The sequence below is a fragment of the Python bivittatus genome, unplaced genomic scaffold, assembly GCF_059951505.1.
Source record: "Python bivittatus isolate LINGU-HERP-01145 unplaced genomic scaffold, Pbiv_v1 ctg000480_np1212, whole genome shotgun sequence".
Classification (NCBI taxonomy): Eukaryota; Metazoa; Chordata; class Lepidosauria; order Squamata; family Pythonidae; genus Python; species Python bivittatus.
In genome coordinates this window covers 101,478,586-101,491,718 of record NW_028277075.1, presented here as the reverse complement: position 1 = coordinate 101,491,718, position 13,133 = coordinate 101,478,586, and the positions used below count along the sequence as shown (strand labels likewise).

The 13,133-nt window shown below is 36.5% G+C and overlaps 1 protein-coding gene across 1 annotated transcript in view; it reads left to right on the top strand.

Annotated features, from left to right (window-relative positions):
• LY75 (lymphocyte antigen 75) overlaps positions 1-13,133 on the top strand; it is a 79,761-nt gene that overhangs the window by 27,017 nt on the left and 39,611 nt on the right. The window contains exons 6-14 of the mRNA XM_015891578.3: positions 25-168; positions 1,138-1,326; positions 2,039-2,196; positions 5,816-5,926; positions 9,637-9,725; positions 9,911-10,080; positions 10,186-10,382; positions 11,419-11,561; positions 13,035-13,116. Coding sequence (XP_015747064.2) covers positions 25-168; positions 1,138-1,326; positions 2,039-2,196; positions 5,816-5,926; positions 9,637-9,725; positions 9,911-10,080; positions 10,186-10,382; positions 11,419-11,561; positions 13,035-13,116 — 1,283 coding nt within the window. The remainder of the gene's footprint in view (positions 1-24; positions 169-1,137; positions 1,327-2,038; positions 2,197-5,815; positions 5,927-9,636; positions 9,726-9,910; positions 10,081-10,185; positions 10,383-11,418; positions 11,562-13,034; positions 13,117-13,133) is intronic.

Sequence of the window (13,133 nt, the reverse complement as noted above, 5' to 3'; positions counted from 1 at the left end):
TAACTAATCATTACTCTTCTGCAGAGATGCAGTATTTATCTCCAATAGAAGGAAATGACTGTGTAGCTATGAATGCTGACACAGGTGACTGGAAGAGTTATACTTGTAACACTCTACTTCCTTATGTCTGCAAGAAACAAGTCAATGACAGTCAACTAGATTTTCCAGGTAAATCAGAAATGCATTGTGAATTTTATTTCACTCTATTTTTTTGTGGCTAAAAAGCCTAATCTTTACAGAATTATACTTTTTTTTTAATTCAAGCAGTTTTTGCTAGAAATAGAGCACCTTCAGAACCATTCCCAGACTTTCCAAATGCTTAAAGCTGTGTTCACAGAGCACACTTAAAGTCATTAATAAATGAAACCTTTATCAGGATTCACACAAAGCTCTGAAGCTTAATAAGCTAGTCAGAAGGCCTAGTTTAGTATGTTTGCAAACTTTGTATAACCTTTTCCCCAGGCTGAAACTACAAGTTCAGCTTGGGTTCAACCACTAGGTTTTTAGTTAAATATGTTATATGAACACAACCATATATGATTGTAGAGAATAATGGGTAGTAAAATTTGGACTAAATTATTGTTTGGGTAGGAAAAAAATAGTTTTGCAAAAAATAATAATTTTCTTCAGTTACAGACAGAAGGTTTCAGGGGATTTTTATGATTTCTGTTCAAAAAGATCTCAGAAATATTTATTTGAAATGTTCAATAAAGCTCGATCCCTGTGTAAATGTGGTGCTGCATCTTTTATCTAACTTGACTGTGAATAGGAACAGTTGCAGAAGTAGCCAGGAATATAAAATCCCTGCTCTGGCATTAATACAATTTATCCTGCATCATTTTTTTAAAAATGTGTTGGGGGCAAATGCTGTAGGTGGGACAATTCATGCAGGTTAATTTTTACTTCTACCAGATGAGCCTTTTTGTCCATCTGACTCAGTATTGTCTACTATGACAACAACTCAGATTACTATTTAGCTTTTTAACTGGAGATGCCAAGCTTTGAATTTTGAGTCTATTGCATCCAAAGTTTGTTCCTTCTGAGCTATGACCCTTTCCCTATGGTGTCAGTTCTATATCACTGCTTTTAGAAGTTATCATGTTATCTAGCAAATCCTTTTCAAGTTCTTTTTCTCAGATGTTCAGAACTATGCTGAGACTCAGTGTGAATCTGACTGGTACCCGCACAATGGATTTTGCTATATGCTGATGAACAGCACTGCTTCATGGAAAGATGCATATCAGTTATGCAATGAAAGCAATAGTAGCCTGATCAGTATACATTCCTTAGCAGATGTTGAATTAGTTGTTACAAAGCTTCATAATGGTAAGTTGGAATAAGCATGGGCATGAATTGCTCCTATGTTTTTCTGTTTAAGCATTACTCTTAATTTAAGGTTGGGCTGCATAGTAAAAATTACTTTACATGAAGGACTGGTATTAATTTATCTGTGACCAGATTTTAATTAACTTACAGCTAGTCCTTGCTTAATGACCACAATTGAGACCAGCAACTCCATCACTAAGTGATATGGTTGTTAAGAGAGACATCATAGGACCACACTTCCGCCATGATCATTAAGTGAATCACCCGCGATCGTTAAGTGAGACATCACTGATCACAACTTGCGATTTTACTGCCGGCTTTTCCATTGACTCAGCTTGTCGGAAGCCAGTTGTGAAGTGCGCAAATGGTGATCATGTGATCACAAGGATGCTGCAACAGTCGTAAGTGCAAGGACAAGTTGCAAACTTATCTTTTCATCACTGTCATAACTTTGAACAGTTGCTAAACAGGGCAGTCGTTAAGCAAGGACTGTATTTATTTGCCGTATCAGCGTAACAAATGCAGCAACAAAAAACAGTATGTGCTATTAGTCTGGATAAAATTATGTCTGCTGGCCAAACCCCTTTAATTACATAATTATGACACAACTGAGAAGTGGCTATAGAAAAAGTTCTATTTTTTTATTGTATGACTAAAGTTTCTGTTTTGCCTGGTGATTTTTGAACTGCTTGAATTTCTGTTTTGATTGTAGATACAAAAGACAAAGTGTGGATAGGGTTAATAAATAAAGATATTCCAGCCTTGTTTAAGTGGTCAGATGATTCCAAAGTGGTGTTTACTTACTGGGATCAGAATGAACCAAAAGTTTCCTTCAAAAACATTCCAAATTGTGTCTCCTATTCTGGAAAGGTAAGGATCTTTTGGGATGTTTTGTAATTAGTTTCCTAAAGCTTTCTGTAAACTTCATAAAAGGAAATGAAATGTATGACTTGCTTCATCAGAGAGAGTTAGTGTAGTATAGAAGTCAGAATGTTGCTCTGGGTCTATGGAGACCCAAGCCCCAACTCAACCATGTTAATAAATAGATAAGAGATGATCCCACATATGTGATTTAAGTGTTTAAGAGATTAAAAAAGTAAATAAAATGCTTTGTTTTATTATGTGATAAGGGTTAGACCTATGCAAGGCGACTTCCATTTGTGTTGACAAAGAACTTTGTATAATAAGATTCCTTTGTTGAAGCAAAGAAGCAACCCAACTGCCTTGATGAGGCATTTTGCAATGCCTCAAAATTTTTTGACTTTGTGCAGTAGGAGAAATTGTGAAAAGCCTTCTTTAGCAACAACCATTTCTGGCCTTAGGAAGCATTGCTAACAACAAAGCTAGTGGAGATGACAGTATTCCAGCTGAGTTATTTAAAATACTAAAAGATGATGCTGTTAAAGTGCACTCAATATGCCAGCAAGTTTGGAAAACGCAACAGTGGCCATGGGATTGGAAAAGGTCAGTTTACGTTCCAATTCCAAAGAAGGGCAATGCCAAAGAATGCTCAAACTATCGCACAATTGCGCTCATTTCACAGGCTAGCAAGATTATGCTCAAAATCCTACAAGCTAGGCTTCAGCAGTACATGAACCAAGAACTACCGGATGTACAAGCTTGGTTTCGAAGAGGCAGAGGAACTAGAGATCAAATCGCCAACATTCGCTGGATCATGGAGAAAGCACGAGAGTTCCAGAAAAACATCTACTTCTGCTTCATTGACTATGCAAAAGCCTTCGATTGTGTGGATCAAAACAAACTGTGGCAAATTCTTACAGAGATGGGGGTACCAGACCATCTTGCCTGTCTCCTGAGAAATCTGTATGCGGGCCAAGAAGCAACAGTTAGAACTGGTCATGGAACAACTGATTGGTTCAAAATAGGGAAAGGACTATGACAAGGCTGTATACTGTCACCCTGCTTATTTAACCTATATGCAGAGTACATCATGAGAAATGCCAGGCTGGAAGAATAACAAGCCGGAATTAAGATTGCAGGGAGAAACATCAACAACCTCAGATATGCAGATGATACCACCCTAATGGCAGAAAGTGAAGAAGAACTAAAGAGCCTCTTGATGAGGGTAAAAGAGGAGAGTGCGAAAGCTGGCTTGAAACTCAACATTAAAAAAACTAAGATCATGGCATCTGGACCCATCAATTCCTGGCAAATAGAAGGGGTAGAAACGGAAGCAGTAATAGACTTCATTTATTTGAGCTCCAAGATCACCGCAGACGGAGATTGCAGCCACGAAATTAAAAGACGCTCCTTGGGAGGAAAGCTATGGCAAACCTAGATAGCATATTAAAAAGCAGAGACGTCACCTTGCCGACAAAGATCCGCATAGTCAAAGCTATGGTTTTTCCAGTAGTAATGTATGGCTGTGAGAGCTGGACCATAAAAAAGGCGGAGCGCCGAAGAATTGATGCCTTTGAACTGTGGTGCTGGAGAAGACTCTTGAGAGTCCCCTGGACTGCTAGGAGGTCAAACCAGTCAATCTTAAAGGAAATCAACCCTGATTGCTCATTGGAAGGGTTGATAATGAAGCTCAAGCTCAGATACTTTGGTCACCTAATGCAAAGAGAGGACTCTTTGGAAAAGACCCTGATGCTGGGAAAGATTGAAGGCAAAAGAGGACGGCAGAGGATGAGATGGTTAGATAGCATCACTGAAGCAATGAGCATGAAACTGAGCCAACTCAGGGAGGCAGTGAAGGACAGGAAGGCCTGGCGCAATATGGTTCATGGGGTCACGAAGAGTCGGACATGATTTAATGACTGAAGAACAATAACAACAATCTCTGGCTTTCATGCTGCCGGAGAAAGCTGAGATGGGTCTTCTACCAGCCTTGTCCAGTGCCAGTCTGCATATGTATCTAGCACAGACATGAATAGGTTTTTATTGGATGCTGTGTAATGTATTTTTAACTTCAGTATGTTTGGTCTATGGCCATATATTTTTGATAAACTAAAAACCAGTGCCAGTACCATGTACAATGTTCCAAAGCTGGTAGAAGCTTTTATGCAGAAGCCCTCAGTTTTTGCAAAAAATGGATGTTGAGATGAGCTGCAAAGCCAAGCCAACCACATGCCTATTTCTCTTCATTCTTAGAAGTGAGAGGTTCCAACTGCCTTGTGAAGCAGCTTTGATAGGATGCTTCTGTTGAATCTTTATCAAAGTGAAGAACCTCCTCAAAGATTTGCTGAATAATACCAAATATTAATGCTGTGTGAAAATACACTTTGCAATTTCCCCCAAGTTTTGTTTCCCTGCAGAATAGGTTACTGTTTTTTCTTTCTTCCGAGTGTTTGAGAACTTATTTCAGATTTCTCTTGCACTGAAGAATTAGAAGACAGAGAGGCTGCAGACTTCTGGAGGGTGATGTGATAGTGAAAGTGAGGTCGTTCACATGCATCCTTTGGCCTTTTGTAACCAAATGGGAGGATGCCAGACTCCACTTACTGAAATTTCACCAAAATGCTTTTCTCCTTTGAAAGAAATTTCAAATGCAAATTCTCTTTTATGAGATTGAATGAAAAGTGTTTAAAAGTTACAGGAGAGTTTTTTTGTTTAGCAATCCTGAACATGTTTACTCAGAATTAAGACCCTCTGATTTCAATGGAACTTACAGTCATTATTGCAAATTTACATCTTAGAGCAGTTTTCCAGTCCAGTAGAAATACCGTATTTTTCCGTCAATAAGACACCCCCATGTACAAGACGACCCCCACTTTTCCAACCCAAAATTAAAAAATCAATATTTTAAAGAGAGTGCAGAACACCTTTTTATTTAGTAATTAGGTAACATTTACCTGATACACTCGGTGGGAGGAGGTCCAAACCGTCTCTCTGCAGCTCTGTTTCCAGGCTCTTTTGCATAACTGATTACATTCAATCACAAGTGAAACTGCCGATAGCTTGTCTCTGCAAACCGACTTCCTCTAATTGGTTTGTTCAGCATCAGCTGACGTCAGTTACATAAGGCTCGTGATTGGAGGAAGTCTGTTTGGGAGACAAGCTATTTCGCTCGTGATTGGAGGCTAGCAATAGGAGGAAGCCTGTCTGCAGAGACAAAGTATGGGCAGTTTTGCAACCGCGCGGTTCTCTCCTCGGCTGACTTCCTTGAATAAGACGCCCTTCAATTTTTAGCGTAAGGATTTTAGAAAAAAGTATCGTCTTATAGTCGCAAAAATACGGTATGTGGAATTTTCTATAACTCTAGTTTACAGGAGTGATAGAAGAAATCATTAACCTCAGATTAATTTTATATTAACCTCTCACATGCTATTCTATTTTTAATTCAGTGTTCTATGAGAAGTATTTCACAGAGTTATATTTCAAGGACTTGGGTGGAGAAATAGATTTCTTCTATGTGTTTTTATAATGTGAATAAAGGTGCAAAAATGCATGAACAACTGAAAAGCAATCCATTTAGAAGATAATGTCTTTGAGAGTTCTAAAATTACTGGTTTCCTCCTCTTTGTAGTTTGGCCGATGGAACATCCTACCTTGTACCAATAGGCTTAAGTTTGTGTGCATGAAAAAAGGAAACGTTTTAGATGAACGAAAATCTGATAAAGATTGTTCTCCAAATGAGGTAAAGACAGAACAAAAACTTCTGTATATATTTGATGTACCCAACATATTTGCTGCTTTAGGCTCAATAATAAATATAAAATATAGCCTTGAATTATTGGGATTTCTGACATAGTCAATAAAAGACTAAGCATCTGTCTTTTTTGTGGTATCTTTGAAAGGATGGTACATTTTTATAACCATGTGTAATTGATTTCTGAGTAGTGACAATTTTTAGTTTCACCTTTCTGTCTCTGTAGAAATACAACAGATGTGGCGGTAGTGGTGGTGATGATGATGATGATGATGATGATGAACCTCCTCTTGGAGGACAATATATACTTTATTAAAAATACATCATTGTTTTACAGTTGAAATGTCCAGCTTGTCCTGTTTGATTTGCCAATGGGCTATCCATTTGCTTTTGCTTCCCTTCGCACAAATGAGTAAAACTAATAAAGAAGTGATTGCTTATTCTGACATTTTCTAGTTTCTTGCTCTCAAACAATCAAAACTCAGAATTTATGTTATGTTATGTTATCTTGTGTTGTAGTAGCTCCCCTGGGGGCTAACATTCATTTCACATTTCGTTTTTGAAGACTCATTGGTTTATATTATTGTTGGTCGCATAGTCAGCCAGATATTTAGACTGGATTTGGCATTTTATCCACCTATCAAATCCTTCCCAAGGACGGGCAGATGTTGTTGTTTGATGGTGTCAAAGGTATCGTTGCAGGATGTAAGCTGTTCCAAGTAAAGCTGCCTTTTGCAATTGACTGATGGTGATTTTGTCAATGCTAATGGTCTTCAAGTGGTGCTCCAGATGTTTTGGAATTGTACCCAAGGCACCTATTGACTATTGGTACTATCTTTGCTCTCTTTTGCCACAGTCATTCTATTTCTATTTGCAGGTCTTTGTATTTTGTGGTTTTTTCCAGTTTTTTTCTCTTCTATTCTGCCATCTCCAGGTCCACTATCCAGACTTTTTTGTCTTTTTTATCAACAGTTTTTAAGTCTGGGGTGTTGTGCGGCAGGTGTTTGTCTGTTTGAATTCTAAAGTCCCAGAGCATTTCAGCTTCTTCATTTTCTATTACTTTGTTTTGTGGTCGCACCAGTTCTTGCTTGCAGGCAAATGGTATTTCTCACAGATATTCCAATGCACTGTTGCTACTTTGTCATGCCGTTGTTTGTAGTTAGTCTGTGTGATCTTGCAGCAGCTAACTAGGTGGTCCACTGTTCTTCAGCTTCTTTGCAGAGGCGGCATTTGCTGTCTGTTGCTGTCTTCTCAATTCTGGCTTTGTATGCATTTGTTCTTAAGGCTTGGTCTTGTGCAGCCAGAATTAGCCCCTCTGTCTCTTTCTTCAACTTTCCTGCTCTTACCATTGCCAGGTCTTGTTCTTATCTGCTTTGCCTGTTAGCTTTTTTGTGTACTGACCATCTAATATTTTGCCTTGCCATGTCTCTTTTTTATTCTTTATTTGATCTTTCTTTTCAAACCAAATCAGTTTGGTTTCTTTGGTATTCAGTAAGCCTTCATGGTATACTAGCTTCAGTGCATTTTCTTCACTGTCCTTCAGATATTCTTCCAATGCCTTTTTTTCTTCTTCAACTGTCCGGTGCACTTGCAACATTCCACACCCACCTGTACTCCTTGGTAAGTAGAGTCTGTCAATGTCGCTGCGTAGATGACGGGCGTGATTCATTGTCATAATTTTTCTGGTCTTCCTATCTAGAGCTTCTAGTCCTGCTTGAGTCCAGTCCACTATTCCAGCTCTTATTAATCATTTTTAAAAGAAAAAAGCAAACAAGCAAAAGGAGAAAAGAAAAAAAACTACAATTGGTACAGATATAGCTATAAGAGGACAAAGTATTACTAAGATTGTGCAGTTAGTGTTCAGTATATCTTTAACTAGAAATAAACCATTAAAAAATACATTACATTAAGTCATTTTAATAATGGAAGTAGGAATTTAAATCTCCAAGCTAAGTGCCAAAATCTCCACTATTTGTTCTTTAAGAAGTCAAGAAAAAAAGAGGGAAAAGAAGAAGTAACTACTAAAAATATTATACATAAGTATTAGTTTCTAACTTTCTCTATGTTATACTCTGCCTGATGTACAATATTTATAGAAATTTTTTAAAAATTGTATGTCTCTGATGTAGTTCCTTAGTCAGTTCTTTTTCTCCTTAAGTTCTTTCAAATTCTGTCATTTTTCTTTGAATCCCTCCCTCATTTTTGAGGTCAGTTTTTACTCGTCCAGCAATTTGCAGGTACATCAACCTTGATATGTTCCAGCCTCCACCAAATAGTTGTTGGTATATCTTTAATCTGTTCATGGAATCTAAATGGACCATATCTGCATATATAATTGGACTTATTATAGTTATCTCTGAAATGAACAGCATTTAAAGGAGAGACTAGCAGTGAGATTGTTGGACTTACTATTTTTCTTGTAAGATTCCAAACTTTGATCAAGCTTTGTCTTACATTATGTCCTTTTAAATTTTCATATCCCTGTATCATAAGTATTTATGAAGCCTATTAGTTAGACTGGCTCCTTCTAATGTTAATATTCTACTGTTTGAGGATTTTATCCATTCTGTTAGCCATGACAAATAGCTTGTTCTGAAATATAGTTTAAAGTTGGAACAGTGAGACCACCTCTGTCTTTTGAGTCTTGTAAAATATTAAACTCTGGGAGAGTTTTCCACTCCATATAAATTTACTAACAGTTTTTTGACATTTTTGTACATTTTTTTTCTGGAATCAGAATAGGTATCATTTGAAATAAATACATTCTTAATAATCTTAATTGTCATAATTGATTCTAACCAAGAAAACTTTCAATTTTTCCATCTTTCAAAAACTCTTGTAATTTCTTTCCGAAGTTTGACATAATTATTTTGATGCATTTCTTGATATTCCCTGTCAAATACAAACCCAGATATTTCAGAGAATTTATTGTCTGGCAGCCAAATCCCTTCCATAGGAAATCATCTTTTTCCTGCATTAAATCTCTTGTTCGTTTTAAACATTGGTTTTATATTCGGAGAGTTCTCCAAAGCCTTGGGTTATTTTCATCAACTATCTTATTGCATTTGATTCTGTGATTTTTATACTCATTGGTTTCTATAGGGGCTCATGTTTTGACTTGTATATCAGTAGTTTAGAAACTAGCAGGAAGATAACAGAAATGGGTATTACACAGAGTTATGATCATACCACCACTGGAAGACCTGAAGGACCAGGTTAGAGATAGATCATCAGGGATGAAATCTATCTGTCTGGTCACTGAGAGTTGACACTGATCTGACCATCATCATCAATCAATCAATAATGATACCCAAAAAATTAATCCACAAAACTGGGAGGATAACAATTCTCTCTCAGTTTTTCCAATTATCTTTCTCTATCTAAACAAGCATTATATCATTGGAAGTTCCAGTTGAAAGTCTGTCTTGAGGTTTGGGTTGTGTATGAAAGTGTATGTGTTTAATTTCATGTTTAGTTTCTATTTTAAATAAACTGGCTTAAATTTTAATAATATGGTTGTATAACAGGACATTAAAACAAGATAAATAGCAAACTCTTTGTGAAAAGTAAGAGGGCATAAGCAAATGGGCTGCTTGCACCAGCTCACTATTCCCACCTTGCTATTAATGTGTATGCAATCACTTTATATCACCTGTTGCCTTTACCTTTGAATAAATGATTATCATCCTTTAAATTAGGAATGGAAGAAACATGGAGATTATTGCTATAAGATTGACAAGAATGAAGTCTCCTTTGGAAATGTCTGCAATCTTACCATAGCAAATAGGTAATGTACAGTGTTACACTTTGTATGCATAAAATTGTTCAAGCAATGGCTGATTTGCCAAATATTTCTTAAACAAATTTTAAAATATGCTATATCCTGCAGAAATATTCCCTTTAATCCTAGCTAAATATATTTTGTACATTTGATGATACTTGTTCTTTGTACTGAATCTCTGACCTTTACAGATTTGAACAAGAATTCATAAATAATTTAATTAGAATGCACAATAAAGTTGAAGAAAAGTACTTCTGGACTGGCTTGCAAGATCTCAGCTCTTCAGGGGAATACAGATGGGGAAGTGTGGATGGAAAGAATGAAATACTAACATTCACAAATTGGGGTTCCTTTCAACCAGGTAAATTATTGAACTTAGTGAAGTGCTAATGTTTGTTTCATGATACAGCCTTGGATGACCATTTTCTTAAATATCACATAAATAATTGAAGCATCAACTTTTTAGAATTTCGTGGAGGATGTGTGGCAATGTCAAGTGGAAGACACCTTGGAAAATGGGAAGTCAAGAATTGCCAAACATTTAAAGCTTACTCTATTTGCAAGAAATACATTGGACCAAAGAGAGAACCAGAGATACTGCCAAAAGTCACTGACCCTTGCCCACAAGGGTGGTCCAGGGGTTCAGGTCTTGCTTGTTATAAGGTATCATGTCTATTAAATTAAAGGTATTATATCCTTTCTGCTGAATTAATTTATTCATTTTTCCAGTTCTTAAGAAAACATTCTTGAACTACTTCCGGTTTTCTTGTTCTCCTCTGCTGTCATAGGTTCCATTATATATTAACCAAAGTTACATGTATTTCCTTCCTTCCTTTCTTCTCCCTCTTTCTCAAATGGAATAATTTCCACCAGTTGGGCAGAAATGCTTGATATGGGATCAGTTTTGTGTATAACTTCCTCTAAACTAAGTTTTAATATCAATTCCCTGAGAAATGTTTTTCTGAAAAAAACACAAATTGCCCCAAAGCAGGATTTTTAAAGTAAATGCCATGAAAATAAGCCTTTTTAAACCAAAATTAGCTTCCCTAAATTCAACTTTTGGACACATACTTTGTTTTTCAGAAACATTTCTTGCAAGCAAATCAATTTTGTGCGCATGGATCTTTGAGCAAAGAAAAATGGGTACCAGTAGACTTCAGTCAATGCAGCCTTCTACGCTGCAACAAAATCTATTACGTCAAATGTTGTGAATTTGCTCTCATACAGATCCATGTTGAATTCCTGTTGTAACTTCAACCTTAATTGTTTTGAGATGCTCTGAGCTGTTCCCTCAAATGCTTCTGCTGGCATAACTTGGAGGAATTCTATGGAGTTCCCATTTTTCCTGAAGATAGCTCTCCCATCCCTCATGTTGGATTCTTCAGAGATCAGAGAGGCTGCATGGAAAGGAGAAATAAATTAAAAATAATTTCCTTCAGTTAGAACTTCAAATGAATGGAGTAGCAGTCATGGGACTTGAGAACCAACCAAAGAAACTTAGGACACTTTATTTGATGAACTTTTTGTAGATTTGAAATAAAACAAAACAAAATAGAAATGTAGCTGGATATAACCAGATTGGAAAGTTCATTAGTCCATAAAAGAACTTTGAAGTAAAAGGCATACAGTATATGTATAGGAAAAAAATATTAATACTGTATAGAGTTAAACTGGATTTTTTTTCTGTTTTCTTACGAAGTTCTTTCATAAGGAAAGAGTGCTGAGAACCAGAACTTGGGAGGAAGCTGAGAGATTTTGTGAGGCTCTTGGAGGACATCTTCCTAGTTTCAGCCACTCAGAAGAAATTAGGGAGCTCCATACAATACTGAGGGAGACCATCAGGTAATGTTCTTGAGAGCCTAGTATTTTAGTGAATTTAATTGATGTTTCAATGTATCTTCATGTATTTATACCATAACAGATGTGATAAGTAGCATTAACAGCTTTTAAAATAGCTGAACAGTCAAGTGATCTTAATCGGTCTCTTAGGGGCATCTTGAGACTGAGGAAAGGGAGACTGAGGTTTCTGGATAGTTCCTCTCAGGTGTGAAAGAGTGGATCCTATGCTTTTTTTTTTTCCTAAAAAAATGGAAGTACTATGGTGTGATTTCATATCATTTCTATTCTAAACTAGAGAAAACTGTAATAAGATCAATTAAATAAACAACCAAGTGTTGAATCTTTCCAATACTTATACTGTACATCTTCTCTTTTGTATGCTGAGTACTATCAGAAGTGTGTATGTATTTGAGATTAATCCTGGAAGAAATAAAGACTGTTTTGTTGAGGCAATGATGATCAGGCAGAAACTGATATTTTTGGGGGGGCATATAAGTGGATGATGAACTAAAAAAACCATTATATGGATAGAGAGAAGTAGAAAAAAGGGAAGACAACAGACAGTGTAGTTGGATAAGATTAGAGATGTTTCTGGAATGTCCCTAAAAGAATTACAGGTTGTGGCAACCTGAGGCAAGGCAAGTTAGAGAGTGTTTGTCTGTATTGATCCCAACTCAATAGCAGCTAATTAACTAATTTGCTAAACAAAAAATCTGTGACTGCCAAAGAACCTGCTGGCAGGGTTACTATTTTTTTTTATCTACTGTATATACTCCTGGATAAACCAAGAATTTTAAGTGTCAGAATACACCCCAAAAATCAGGCTTGGCTTATCCATGGATAGACTTACCCATGAGTATATATGGTAATACTTTTTTAAAGTACCCGTAATTCCCATATATATTTATGGGTAAGCCCATCTGTGGATAAACAGACCCTCAAAATGTTAACAAAATTACCATGAAAAATGTGGATCGCTTATCTGCAGGTGGCACGTTTTTCCTGATATTTTGCTTTAAAATTCAAGTTTTGGCTAATCTGCGGATGGGCTTACGTGCAAGTATATATGGTACAGTATTTATTTACTGGCATTGATATCCCCCCGAGTGCTTTGCCTTCCACTACCATCACAACGTGCAGCTTCTATATTTGATTTTTTTTCTTAATGAATTCTGTGTCTAGATTCCAGACCATGCAAGCCAAGCCCATTTGATCTTTATGACTTTGTTTTCTATCTTTTAATCACTTATGCGTTACAGGCTTTATATATGTAGTTTATTAAGGAAATATTTATAAAGAAATGTGTATGCAATGCTAAACCAGCAGGTTGGCAAAATAATCTCCTAGCATGCTTACAAATTTGGGCATCTCCAAAGAGCTATTGTCTTACATGATGAAGATGATCATCAAATATGCAAAAGTAATAAAACAATTGTGTTGAAAATTCCCTTATATTTTTTACTGTTTTATTTACAGTGATGACAGATGGGTCTGGGTTGGGCTAAATAAGAGGAATCCTGATCTTCTGGGATCTTGGCAGTGGAGTGACGATAAGCCTGTAAGTTAAACTGACCA